Source organism: Theropithecus gelada, chromosome 17 (genome assembly GCF_003255815.1).
Source record: "Theropithecus gelada isolate Dixy chromosome 17, Tgel_1.0, whole genome shotgun sequence".
In the NCBI taxonomy this organism is placed as follows: Eukaryota; Metazoa; Chordata; class Mammalia; order Primates; family Cercopithecidae; genus Theropithecus; species Theropithecus gelada.
In genome coordinates, this window is record NC_037685.1 from 82,710,369 (window position 1) to 82,724,666 (window position 14,298).

At 48.9% G+C, this 14,298-nt stretch overlaps 1 protein-coding gene across 1 annotated transcript in view; it reads right to left on the bottom strand.

The window, feature by feature from the left end:
* DHRS12 (dehydrogenase/reductase 12) overlaps nucleotides 1-6,255 on the bottom strand; it is a 36,040-nt gene extending 29,785 nt beyond the window's left edge. The window contains 2 exon segments of the mRNA XM_025364361.1: nucleotides 114-265; nucleotides 4,656-6,255. Coding sequence (XP_025220146.1) covers nucleotides 114-265; nucleotides 4,656-4,711 — 208 coding nt within the window. The 5' untranslated portion in view covers nucleotides 4,712-6,255.
* Between the last annotated feature and the right edge of the window lie 8,043 nt (nucleotides 6,256-14,298).

Below are 14,298 nucleotides of genomic sequence, written 5' to 3' on the forward strand. Positions count from 1 at the left end.
TGTGCCCAGAACCATGGGATCGTCGTCCAGGACTTCCTGACCTGCCTGTGACACAGGGTACCCTCCTCCGTGTGGACTGGCCACAGTCTGGCCGTGGGGCTCAGTGGACACACGTGTTAGCAGCTGCTTATCTCGCTTGGCTATTTCAAGGGCAGTTGCTTTGCCAATGCTGCTGTTTCCTCCAGTGACCAAAAAGACTATTCCAGGAACCTGGACCTCCAAGTCATGAGGGACAAAGTCTTTGGACGCAGATTCACAGCCACTCCTAGAAACAGCAGACCCACGGGAAGACCAGCTATAAGGAGAGGGGAACATAAACCCCTGAAGGAGAAGGCCTAATTCTAGGGTGGCATTATTGCTGTCTCTGCCTCTCCCAACACATCACGAAACTCCTTTCTCCCTCGCCCTCCCTGCTCTCATGAACACCACCATCGCAGGGCCTGCATTTCCTGGACCATGATCTTCCCAAACTTTTGAAAATATTGGAGATTCCAACATTTTGGCATCCAAATTGTCTTCCTCTGACTGCCCCAATCCTGGGGAGTGTCAAAAAGAAAAAAATCCCTTCACAGATGAATTGCTCTTTTCCCTTTTGTGGGGGGCAGGTTTCGGGAAGTTTAGGAGACCATCTGCATTATGCTTATTGCACTGCAGGACAGATATCCTTGCCTACTTGGAGAAATGGGGGAGATTTGCAAGTAGGGAATAAAGGAGGAGGACGGTGGAGTTATTTAAGCTCCGCACCCATCAGAGGAAGCCAAGGCTCCTTCAGGGACACAGGGTGTGCACTGAACAGCTCTAGGGAGTGCCATTTGGATCAGAATGATGGGAGATTTGTATCTGCATTATGATAATGTTCTGGCAGGTGGCAGAAAAGCATATTGCAGAAGAGGTATTTTTTCTGATTGGCACAAAGACATCATATTGGATAGATGCAACCGTGAGTTCCTTAACTGTTTCTTTCTCCCATTCCTTTTGCGATACTTCCCTACCTTTACCCTTCCAGTATTTCCCGGCTATGAAATTGGCTGAGGGCAGTGGTGGCAGAATGGTGAGTTTGGCAGGAGGAGGCCCAGAGGGCAGACTCTGCCCACGTACAGGCAGGCTGGGGTCTCAGAGCTTACTTATATCTCTCACGCATGGAGTCAAGAGATTTTTCCCCTGCAATGCAGAACAGGACTCTGATCGCAAGGCTCCACACATGCTGAGAGCCCTCCCACAGGACCTGTTTACAAACGGGTAGCTAACAGCTGGCCTCCTGCCCCATTCCCTGGTACAGCACAACTGCCAGTTACATGCTCTGGAACTCGGGGAAGTGGCCAAAGGATGTTTATGAGCTTGGGTTTGGTTTGAAAGTCATTGCCACAGGGCAGGCATTGCCACTTGTTTCAGTCAAGCCAGATGTTCTTAAGAGAACAAGAAAAATGTTCCTGTTTTCACCATCTGTAACTCACCAGAACACGCAGGGCAGCTTAGAGAACACCCTACCCACTGCTTCTGCTGCGAGTGGCAAACAAGACTTCTTCTTCCAAAGCCTTCCTGAAAGGTTGACTTGAAACTAAAAAATATCAGTAACAAGGGCTTGGACTGAACAACCTGAATTTAAGTCACAGCTCAGCCTCTTACTAGCTGTGCAAACTTCTGTTGACTTAATCTTTCTGAGCTCTTATCTCCTCATCTGCAGAGAGGGAATAATATGAGATACCTCTTGGGCAGCCTAAATGCGATGCTGTGTGTAAGGCACTTATGACAGCACTTGGAACATATTAGGAGCTCAATAATTAGCAGTTGACATTATTATTATTATTATTTGAGACTAAGTCCCACACTGTCGCCCAGGATGGAGTGCAGTGGCGCAATCTCGTCTCACTGCAACCTCCGCCTCCCAGGTTCAAGTGATTCTCCTGCTTCAGCCTGCTGAGTAGCTGGGGTTATAAGCGCCTGTCACCACGCCCAGCTGATTTTTGTATTTTTTAGTAGAGATAGGGTTTCACCATGTTGGCCACGCTGATCTTGAACACCTGACCTCAGGTGATCCACCCGCCTCGGCTTCCCAAAGTGCTGGGATTACAAGTGTGAGCCACCACGCCCAGACGACATGATTATTATCACTATTAATGACAGCACCTTCCCTGTTCAAACTTGAGCCCATTTGGCCCCCAAGTCTTCAAATCAGTAGGGACTTTGAGAGCATTTTAAACTACAAAGAGGAAACTGGAAGATTTTTTTCCCCCCATACACAGACGTGAGCCCTGGAATCTCTGTGAAAGACTTTTCCGGTAGAGGCAAGGGCCTGAGTCATTGAATAGGGGCTTAGCTAAGAGGAGGCATTGTGGGGAATGAGTGAGAACTTTGCAAATACAATAGAGCCAGAAAAAAAGCAGTCCACAGGGAATAGGCCTGAAAAGCCCTTCTCCAGGGGCAGGAAGCTGACAGGCTTTTCTCTGTGATACCCAGCCAGAGGGGCCATTAGCCTCTGGGTTCCACGTTGATCCGAATGTTTGCTGAGCGTGGCTCCTCTGGGTTAAACCTCTTCCTCAAACTCCATGCCGGGAGTGCTGCCAGGCGGGCAGTTATCAGCCTGGCCTGCAGGACATGTCCCCGCCCTCTGTCCTCTGCCTTGGATCTTGTCTTAATACAAGAATTCCATCCTGGTCTGATCTGTTGTTAAAAAGACTTGTCTTTTATGTACTCTGCCCCTTACTGGGGAAGCAGTTTATTTTCACAAACTCTAGATATCAGTCTCTCTTTTTCAAACACACACATACATGACTTTCCCAAAGTCACCAGAAGGTAGGTGATGAAGCCAAAGGCTGGGTGTTCCATTCTTCAACACCCAGCCTCGGTGCCAAAGGGCAGTCCCCAGACAAGCTGCATCAGCATCACCTGGAAACCTGTTGGAAATGCCCTGCCTACTGACTCAGAACTGCTTGCTTGGCAACCTGCGGTTTCATGTGCCTTGCCCATGATTTTGATTCAAGCTGAGAGGGCATTTGTACTTACTGTTTCCTGAACCTGAGGTGACAGGGATGGGGAGGGGGAAGCTGGCAGGTATCCGTGTCTCCCCACACCCTCAATTTACCCAAATATGGAATTTGCTTAGGACCCATCCACACTTGCCCAGGGTTTAGAAGTCTGTTTAAAACTGCCCCAGGGAATTATTAGGTTCAGCAAAGTTGAGGAAACAGTGATTAGATCCTCCTGCCTAGGAGCCCAATAAAGGGAGGCTTTATAAAAATCCTTGTGCCAAGAGAAACGCTGTAAACTCTAACTCTGCGCTCTCACACTGAAGTCAAAATAAGGTTGTTGTTTTTCTATCCCATTCACTAAATCCACAAGAGCAGGAAAACCCATCTAACTTTGCCAGCCGCCTTCCCCTCCCCTCCCTTCCCCCACCAATGTGTGGTGAATTGGGCCCCTTGGCCTCACTTCTACCTTCCCTCAAGGTGGGGTAACAGAGAGAAAGAGTCCTCAGAGAGATTTTTACAGCCTGCTTTCCTTGGGGCCCACCCCGGCTTGGAAACTGACGCAAGCTTTCATGCTGTGTAATGTGGAAAGATCCAGCAATTAATGGTCATTGCCAGAGGACACCCCTTTGAAAGAAAGAGGCTGCCACTGTACTCCCCTAAAAACAGTGGGACAGGGCGCACGGCTACACTCCCCACCATTCTCTGCAGCAGGGGCTCCTGAGGCAGAGCTGAACTTTCCCCAAAACGATGTGGGGTGAAGAGAAGGGAGTTGCAACTCCTACCTCCCCTAGGAATGCTGGCCAGGTTGCCGTGGGAACTGATAACGCCTCAGTGACGGGAGAAGCCTCTCAGAGGTGAGAATCACCTGGGGGATTTGGATGAAACGCCAGTCCAGGCACCTGTGCAGACCCACTCACTCAGAATCTGTAGGGACGGGGGCCTGAAAACTGGGTACTTTTAATTCTCGCCCAGTGATTCTGATGTGCAGACAGGGTTGAGAACCAACGGTTAGCCTAATCAATTCCAAGAGAAAACCTCCATCTGTCCTCCGTCACAGGAACCTGTCACCTCTTAAAACAACAATGAGGTGGAGAGCCAACTAGGGCACACTGAGCGTGATCACGGGGCGACAAAAGCACCACGCACTGTTCCCCAGAAGCACACACTGGGTGCACGGCCACACTGGCTGGAGACCCAGGCTGGAAAGTTCCAGCTGGAGCCAAAGGTCGCAGTCCAGGTGCCGCATCTTCTTAAAGGAAACACACCCAAAGGTACGAGGACAGAGCCTGGGCTAGCGACTTAGATCCAGCCCTATCTGACGCCGCCAGCAGCACCACGAAGACATTTCCAGGAGCACACCCCGCAGGGCGCCGAGGTGACGCCCAGGAGTCTCGTTGGCTCCAGGGCCGCCTGACGTCAGTGGGACGGCCCTGGGCCTGGGCGCGCCACAGTCCCGCCCCTCGGGCGCCAGTCTCGGTCGCGGGCGTTGAGGGGCTGGAGTCTGGCGACCGCCCCACGCCCAGCCGCGGACCAGTAGAGGGCAGGCGCCCCAGTCGTTCTGGACTCGCTTAGTCGGCCCAGCGAGACGGCGAAGGAGCCGCGGGCGCGTCCCCGCCAACCCCGCTAGCCCGCGCCGAGGCGGGCCACGTGACAGCCCGGGGCCCGCGCCCCGCCGCGCCGCCTTACTTGGTGTCCTCGCGCAGCCCCTTGGTGAACCACACGACGCTGCGGTACAGGGACATGGCGGGCGCGCCGCACGCCGAGCCCCGCCGCGCTCCCGGCGCGGCCTCCGCCCCGGTCCCGCCCCGCGGGAGTGGCCCGCCCTTACATCATCCCGGTTATGTAAGAGCCGCGGCTTCCGGGACCTTGCTCCACAAGGAAGGCTTGGGGTCTCGGGGCCGGCCGGTCGACTCCGCCCCAGCCTCAGAGGGTGGAGTGAGGGCGGACCGGCCCTCGTGGGGGCCACAGTCGAGGTCCGCAGTCTCCTCGGGGTTGAAATCGGGCATCAGTGCCGTTTAGAGAACACCGTCCTGCTGGGCATGGCCGGGATGCGAAGATGGCCCTGTAACGCACCTCCGAGAATTTGGTTACCTAGAAAACCATGTGGAATAAAACGACGAGGCTTACGATATTTAAAAGACTTCTGCATCGAATTGGTGTTAAGGGTTATTGTAATAACTGGCATTCTCTAAGTTCCTACATGTGTTGGGGGATGCAGTGCCCTGCCACATATCCCGTCTCCAGCAAGCGCAGTCAGATTGGCGACATCGCAGGCAAGAGGCAGGGCTGGGGCTCCCACCCGAGAAGTAATTGTCTCCAAAGTCTGAACTTTTGCCACTGGTTCTGCGACTTCATGCAGTGCCAGGGAGAGCCCCTTGATTTCCCCCAAATCCTCATCAGCCTCCTTCCACCCAAGCCCAAATGAACAGTGTGAGTAAAAAAGTGTGGTTGCTGCGTGAACCCAGATCTCAGACTAGTAATCCAGCCCCCTTCCAGCCCCGCTATGTAGGACTCAGACACCCCTGTCCACATCTAATCTCCAGCCCTAACGCCACATTAGAAATGGGGGTCTTACTGCTGCTGTCACTGCTAGTCACCCTGTTAAATTCTATACCGGTTTACCCAAGTCGCCCAGAGACTGGGTCCCACTTACATAAGCTGAACAGAGACTAGCTGCTTTCATAGCCTCATTACCTAGGATATAGGATCACTGTCCAACCTCACCCCTCAGTGGGCAAGTTTTACTTCAGAATAACTTTTGAAATAAATTTCCCCAGAACAGCTCGCCCCTCTGAACAGGACTCTGAGGCTCCACTACGTTGCTGTTATTCCTGACAGAGTGATGAAATTTAAACAAGTGGCGTTTTGTAAAACCACCCAGCCTCGTGTGACGTTCAATGCCTGTCCGATTTGGCTCGGAAAAGCCAAATTTTAGATCCCCAGGGCTACATATTGTTTTTAATACACTCCTCTTTGTGTCAGTGATGGAAAAGGTGTCAGTCTGCTCTGAATCTCTCTGACCACCTCAGGAAATAGGCTTTTGGCTCACAGAGCGGGGATGAGAAATAGTTTTGAACCACCACGTCTCTTGGAGGGTGTCAGCGGCCCCTTGAAGTAAAAGTGTGGCTGGAAACCCAGCTCTCTGCATTAGCCAGGTGAACCTGAGCATGCTGCATACGCCCTCAGTCTTGGTTTTTTCATGTGTAAAATGGGAATGAATATGCGCACCGCGTGGGGTGGTTGTGATGATTAAAGGCATTCATTATAAAGAGCTTAGTTTCATACGAAGTGATCAGAAGTGTTCATTTCCCTCAAGTTTTCTTCTCATTCCTTTCTCCCCTATGCTTACAGCCACACAGTGTACATTCAAGAAAGGTTCCAATGAGGGCATGAGGTGTCCAGTGTTAGCCTCCAATCAAGCATCCATGAGGTAGTTCGTGTATACATTATACACATTTAAAGAGGAGGTCTTAGGAAAAGCCAACCCCAGTCTCAAAATGAGCTTCCGCTCTCACTTGGATGCCAAGTAACACACACAAAGAAACAAAGGGCAGTATGGAGTTCATAGAGGAATCTTCCGGTTTAACTGGAGTCAGCTGAGCTGGATTCTAATCCAATTTCTGCCAGTTATTCCCTGTGTGACCCGTGTGATAAAATGTATAGAAGGCTTAAAGTGTGCCAAGCATTGTGGATTATAGCACTTAATTCTCACACTGATCCATATGGTTACTCTTGCTATCATCCCCATTTTATAGATGAACAAACAGAGAGAGGTTACATGACTTGACTCAGGTCACAGTAAATACACGGTGGAGCCAGGCTTTGAGGCCAGGTAGTACGATTCGAGAGTCCACACCTTCCCTGCTGCACCATACTAAATGGGGGCAAGTCAGCCGCTGGGCCTCACTTTTTCTCATCTGAACAAAAAAAGGGCCAGACTAGGTGACATCCGGGGCTCCTTTTAGCTCCAACTTTCTATACATCTAATAAGAAAATTACGGATGTTAAGTAAGTTAGGCCCAGGGTGCTTTTAAGAGAAACGTCAAAGTGGGTAGGATTGCTTCATTTCCCATGGGTGGAAAGCCACTAAAATATTTCTTCTGTGTTCCTGGTTCCAATTTGCCACTCAAAAAGCCAAACAAAGAAATCATCCTCCAGAGTTCCCTTCCAATTGATTTAGATCCCTGAGGCTAATTTTGACCACATTGGAAGGAGAAGCAGAAGGTGTGGAAATCCATGGCTTTCTGCACAACAGATATACATGATGAGAAGTCTGTATCCTCTCTCTCTCTCTCTCTCACACACACACACACACACACACACACCAGTGTTCATATCGCCTTCCACTGAAGCTCATACCAGTTCCTCTAGCCAAGTTGTCATGGCAACACCAGCTGCCAATGAGATCATGGAAGACAAGGTCATAATGGTAATGGTACCTTAATATTTTACCTGGCAAAGCCACTTAGTTAATAAGATGAATAACTATAAATTGTAAACTCATAGGAAGTCAGGCACCATTCATGTACATGTTTAGTGGGCAATTGGGGGTGGGGAATGGAAATGACAGCAAAGGGAAAGGAACAAAAAGGAAGAGAGGATGAGGCAGAGAGTGGGGAAGAAGGTCTCTGATGCTGATCCTTATTTTTCAGTGTGAACCATGCACAGGTGCTGACCCTGCCTGTACATGGATTAAGGAACTGAGCTCTTCCTAATGACAAGAAGTGGGGGGCGGGTCATGGCATCCCAGCCTCTATCACAAAAGCCTTATCAGAAACCCAAGGCGACTGCTTTCTGGCATTCACTTCTAGCAGAGGAGAGCAGCAGCCCAGGGAAGAGTTACGTGGTAGACACCAGTCTGCCCTCCTCCCCACTCCACAGCTGACACACTCACCGTGTAGAAAGGTCCTTCCGGCTGCCTCCCGGTGTCCCTTGGTGCCCATCATCCTTTACAGACTGGCTCGCCCCAGGGCTGTCTGTTGCCCATCTGAACCAACTTCCTACCGAACAAATCAATTTGATTTAGGGGTTTCCTTCCTTTCACAAGAAACTAATCACAGCGTGGGCCTCTGGCCAGAACTTTGGCAGTGGGGAGCCGAGGCGGGAGACAGACCCAGCTTACATTGAATGCCTTCTGTGCCATTGAGTTTTGTACCATGTGCGTGAATCACTTACTTAGATTGAAAACACGCAGAGAAGACCCTTCTTTCCCCAGCCCTGTGCACCCTCCAAGGACTGCAGACATTGGCAGTGAGATGGGTCCAAAGTGGGGCAGTAGTGAAGCCAGGGTGGTTAGCCTTCATATAGCCAAGTTGATGGGGAAAGTGATTTTCCACAAACGGGACTCGTGTTCGTCTTAAACTCTCATGCAGCCTGCTTCCAGGGCTTCCGTTTTACGATAAGCAGGTTCTGTTTTGAGTGCAAAAGCCGTGGGCTTTCTCTAGTGGTGCCTGGGGCAGGAGTAGCGCAAGAGCATGCAGGCTGCTTGGTGAGGTGGTTGTAGCTCGCCTTACCCACGCTCTCTGTACTACCTCACACCCACTGCTGGCCTCAGGAGAAGGGCCACCTATAGAGGCGGGAGAGGGATGCAGACACAAGGTGAGAACTGGGATAGAGTGTCAGAAGGCCCACGTTCAGCTCTGAGGCATCTTCAGAAAAGACACTTTACCTCCGTGAGCCTCAGTTTCCCCTCTACAGAGGAGCATAACTATATAGTCCTCATAGCATTGTAACGAGGGTGAAATAAAGAATATTTTCTTTTAACAAATACTTATGCTTCACCTACTATGTGCCAAGCATTGTTTTAATCTCCTTACAAATGAAAACAAGGCACAGAGAGTTTCAGTGGCACATCCAAGATCACATGCATCTGGAAAGGGGCACAGCCAGGATCCCAGCCTGACAGTCTGGGTTCAGACGCCACACGCTTAACCTCTTCTCTGGAAGGGTGAGGGATGTGTCCCATGGTGGCGTCTCCTTGTTTCTTCTTTTAGTAACTTTTGTGGGACTAGAAATTTCCACTACTGTCCCCTCCCCTTTTTTGGTTGGTTGATTTGTTCTTGGGTGTGACGGGGTAGCTTATAATTCCCACAGTTTTTCTACCAGCATTGCTCCCACTCCCAAACCCGCTAAGCCTGTGGCACTCAGAGCTGGGTGCTGAGCACTGCAGTCACTAAGAGTGAGACTGGGTTTGCAGCATGGCCCTGCGTATGCATAGAATGACCAAATGACCCCACACTGGCCAGCTATTTAATATAGAGCAACTGTGGAGGCTTGGGAGGACTGAGGAATACTTATTTTTATTTTTGACTATGGTAAAATACACACAACATAAAATTTACCATTTTAACCATTTTTAAGGGTATCGTTCAATAGTACATTTACATTGCCACGCAACAATCCATCTTCAGAACTTTTTCATCTTACCAAAGTCAAACTCTGTACCCATTAAACAAGAACTCCTCGTTGACCCCTTCCCCAGCCCCTGGCAACCACCATTCTACTTTCTGTCCCTATGAATTTGACTACTCTAGGGACCTTATCTAAGTAGAATCACACTTTGCCTTTTTGTGGCTGGCTCATTTCAGTTAGCGTCATGTCCTCCAGGTTCATCCATGTTGTAGCAAGTTTCAGAATTTCTCTCTTTTTCAGGGCTGTATAGTGTTCCATTGCGTGTATACACCACATTTTGTTTATCCATTCATCCATAGATGGACACTTGGATTGCTTCAATTTCTTAGCTATTGTGAATAATATTACTATGAACATCAGTGTGCAAATACCTCTTTAAGACTCTGATTTCAGTTCTTTTGTGTGTATACCCAGAAGTGGAATTGCTGGGTTATATGGCAATTCTATTTTTAATTCTAGGGGGACCTGTCATACTGTTTTCCATTAGCTGCTGTTTCATGTTATGTTCCCTCCAGTATTGCACAAAGGCTCCGACTCACCATATTCTCACCAACTTGTTATCTTCGGAGTTCGTTCCTTTTTTTATTTAATGGCATCCATCCTGATGGGTATGAGATGGTACCTCATTGTGGTACATTATTAATTTTTGTTATGTAACTTAAAATACATGTTATAATTTCTGCAATATTCAGGTATTGCTTCCGTCTTGTATCTGTTGCTGAATATATCTCAGCTGTAGGTATTCACACAATCACATGATATTGGAAGGATAATTTGGTCCTTAAGTAGGCGGCTTTGATTTTTTTTTTTTTTTTTTTTTTTTTTTTTTTGGAGACGGAGTCTTGCTCTGTCGCACAGGCTGGAGTGCAGTGGTGCGATCTGGGTTCACTGCAAGCTCTGCCTTCCAGGTTCACGCCATTCTCCTGCCTCAGTCTCCCGAGTAGCTGGGACTACAGGCACCCACCACCACGCCCAGCTAATTTTTTGTGTTTTTAGTAGAGACAGGGTTTCACTGTGTTAGCCAGGATCATCTCCATCTCCTGACCTCATGATCCACCTGCCTTGGCCTCTCAAAGTGCTGGGATTTTTTAATGGTTTCGTTGGTGATGATGGGATTTTGTTGACTCTCACATTCCTGAGGAGCACAGAGAAGAGCATTTACCCTAATCAACCTCTCTCCTCTCAGGAGCTCAATGCGTCATCGCGTCCAGGTGAGTCTCCCTCAGGTGCGTCATGTGCCTAATCCAAAGGCCCTGCAATGAACTTCCCCAGGAGCCCGGTTCAGCCAGGGCCCTACTTAGGTACATGATGGGAGGAATAATGGCAAACGGTTTCTCAAACTGACCTCTCAGCTGTTCATTTGTCAAAACACAATTTCACATTACTGCTCTTCCCATTTTGGTTCACAGAAGTGACAGACCAGGCCAGTTACAGAGGATGTGCCTCTTAAAATGAGTCCTATGAATATGTATTAGTCATGTCTGAGGCTCTGCACTGATAATGGAAAGAAATCCATGATCCAGGAAGTAGCAAAATGCAGGTTGCCAAATAATATGAATAGTTTGACATAATTTTTTTTCTTTTCTTTTTTTTTTTTTTTTGAGATGGAGTCTCGCTCTATCGCCCAGGCTGGAGTGCAGTGGCATGATCTCGGCTGACTGCAACCTCTACCTCCCGGGTTCACGCGATTCTCCTGCCTCAGCCTCCCGAGTAGCTGGGACTACAGGTGCCTGCTACCACGCTCGGCTAACTTTTGTATTTTTAGTAGACACAGGGTTTCACCATGTTGGCCAGGATGGTCTCAATCTCTTGACCTCGTGACCCACCCGCCTTGGCCTCCCTAAATGCTGGGGTTACAGGGGTGAGCCACCATGCCCAGCCTAGTCTGACATAATTTATGTAAAAAGTGCATATATTTATGCTTAACGATACATAGACATTCCATAAGGATACTACAGAATTAACACTGGGTACCTTTTTGGGGACCGGGAGTTGGGTGTGGGGGCTTCAAATCTTTTAACTTTTTATTTCATACTCTTTGACATGATTTGAATTTCCAGCCATAGCATGTATCACTTTTATAATAAAAATAAAGCTTTAAAATGGTCATTTTAGGAAAATAAAAAGGGTTGTAAAAGGGGACATACTAGTAATTTATGTCACGCCTCCAGCTGCGGAGAAATAATCCAGGCTTAGGCCAGCTTCCCTGAAGCAGAAGAGATGAAGCTCTGGAATAAGGGATGTGTTGAGGGTGTGGTCTCGGGAGAAACGAACTAGGGTGAGGGAGGAAGCACTGGGAAAAGGGAAGCGCTGGGAAAGGATGTGGCTTTCCATGAAGCCCTGCTTTCACCTGATCCCACGGGCAGCTCTGGAGCATAAACGCCTCAAGTTTGACCTGCCCTGAAACAAGCTGGGCTTTTCCTCCCTCTTCCCCAACTCAGTCCTTAGCTATGGTTGTCGGTGGGGTGAACTGCGAGGGGGCGGAGGGACTCTCAGCAGCTGGCTCCAGTCAACCAAGGCGGCCCCCACAAAAGGGTGCAGGTGTGCACCATTAGCACCAGCACCTGCTGCTGGGGGTGGGCGGGGACGCTGGGCTGACAGAAGGGATCCCAAGGGAATCTGGGTTTCAACCCCTTTCCCCAGTGACTTGGGAATCGAACCCAAACTGGTTTCCTTACAAACAAATGTATAAACTGTAAATTGATGTAGGAAATGTTTTTCTTCTGTTTTCTTTTTGATGGCCATGGAAAGGTACAGGCTATAGGACATTGTATTAAATAGCAGCTGAAATACTCAAAAAAAGATACAAAGAGTGAAAAACATCAGTTTGCATGAGTCCGATCAGACGGCAAGAGTTTTGCAACGGTGGGAAAAGTCCCTGGAAGGCTGGAGAAGAGGACGTGCCGGCCTGCTCTCGGTAAGCAGGCGGCGAGGCTTCTGATCTGCTCCTGATGGTGGTCAAGAAGACTTTTTCATTTTTTTACTTCATGGACAATGTATATCTCATCACTGATTACATCTCCCTTCCTGCATTGAGAATTTGAGAAAATTCAAAGACAGATTTGAACCCAGGACTAGATAACCCAGGCAATAAGGCACAAGAAAGGCAGAGGTGGCTCTAGGAGGCTGTATTCCAAGGCCTACAATTCTATGGGCGGCCTTGACATCTCTGAGCATCACAGAGGCCCAAGGGCTTAACTGTGAGTTCCCCTGCCCTCACCAGGCATGCCCCTTACCCAGCAGGCAAGGTCTCCCACCTGACCAGTCCCCTGTCAGTCACCGCCCCTCACCCAGGCACCAGCCTAATGGGTTTCACCTCACTGCCCATCTGTGAAATTACTCAAGCAAGACAGGAAACTCCTCCCATGGGAACACAGGGTTACCTGGTCCTCCTGTTACTACAAGGCATGACCGTCATGGCCCCTGCAGGTCCACTCTGTTCCCAAGTGCAAGCCCCATGTGGCCCTACATAACATGCTGTGTCCGCCTCGCCCAGGCAGTGAGTCTAGTGACTAATAAGCTGCTGTCCATCTCATCTGTCCAGTGGGGGAAGGGGTGCATTTGGGCTTCTCCCACTATTTGGGACAGAGCCCCTCCCCCACCAATAGGGTAAGTAGGAAGTGATCAGAACAGAGGGATGTTTTGAGTCACAAGGCTTTTTGGGAACATGCTGTGTGTGCAAACTCTTAATGCCAGCAGCAAGCCCCAGTTGCTTTTCCCTTGCCTATGAAACAGAGCTTACTTCTCTTAACAATGCAGTAAGTTTTAAAAGCTGACCGGTATAACAAAGGAAGGAAGTGTCTTAGAGGAAACAACAGGGCTGGGTGAGGTGGCTCATGCCTGTAATCATAGCACTTTGGGAGGCTGAGGCAAGAGGATTACTTGAGGCTGAGTTTGAGACCAGCCTGGGCAACATAGTGAGACCCCATCTCTTAAAAAAAAAAAAAAAGGAACCCACAAAAAACAAAAAAACCTGACTGGGCATGGTGGCATGCCTATAGTCCCAGTTACTCAAGAGGCTGAGGTGAGAAAATTACCCCAGTCCAGGAGGTCAAGGCTGCAGTGGGCATTTTTTTTTTTTTTTTTTTTTTGAGACGGAGTCTCGCTTAGTCGCCCAGGCTGGAGTGCAGTGGCCGGATCTCAGCTCACTGCAAGCTCTGCCTGCTGGGTTTATGCCATTCTCCTGCCTCAGCCTCCCGAGTAGCTGGGATTACAGGCGCCCGCCACCTCGCCCCACTAGTTTTTTGTATTTTTTTTAATAGAGACGGGGTTTCACCGTGTTAGCCAGGATGGTCTCGATCTCCTGACCTCATGATCCGCCCGTCTCGGCCTCCCAAAGTGCTGGGACTACAGGCTTGAGTCACCGCGCCCAGCCTGCAGTGGGCTTTGATTGTGCCACTGTACTCCAGCCTGAGTGACAGAGCAAGACCCTATCTCTTAAAAAAAAAAAAAAAAAGAGAGAGAGAGATTGAGAGAGAGAGATAAAACAACAGATGTATTTGGAAACACTCCTCTCTTATTTCTCTTCTGCTTGCAATGGCAAAATGCTGTCTCCTGGGATATCCAAGATAACTTAGCTGCTGTGATGCTAGGCTAACCTGAAAGTGAACTACTGAAATTCTGTCTCTAGAAAAGACAGATTAGTTGTCTTATTAGTTCTATACTTATAAAAGATAAATTATCACTAGGATTACTAAGAAGAATTTTGTGTTAGATCGTTTTTCTCAAATCTCCACTATAGACTCATCTGCTCACCTGAGGGTTTTGAGTTTTATGGAGCAAAATTTGCTAGAGAGAAAAATTTGCTTCTGTGGACACAGTCTACTCTCGGGAATCCCACTGGAAGAAAGAACAAATGAAGCATCCCAAAGACTGGAGGATTCTCTTCCCCCGGGGTATTCAAGGAAGACACCAGGGA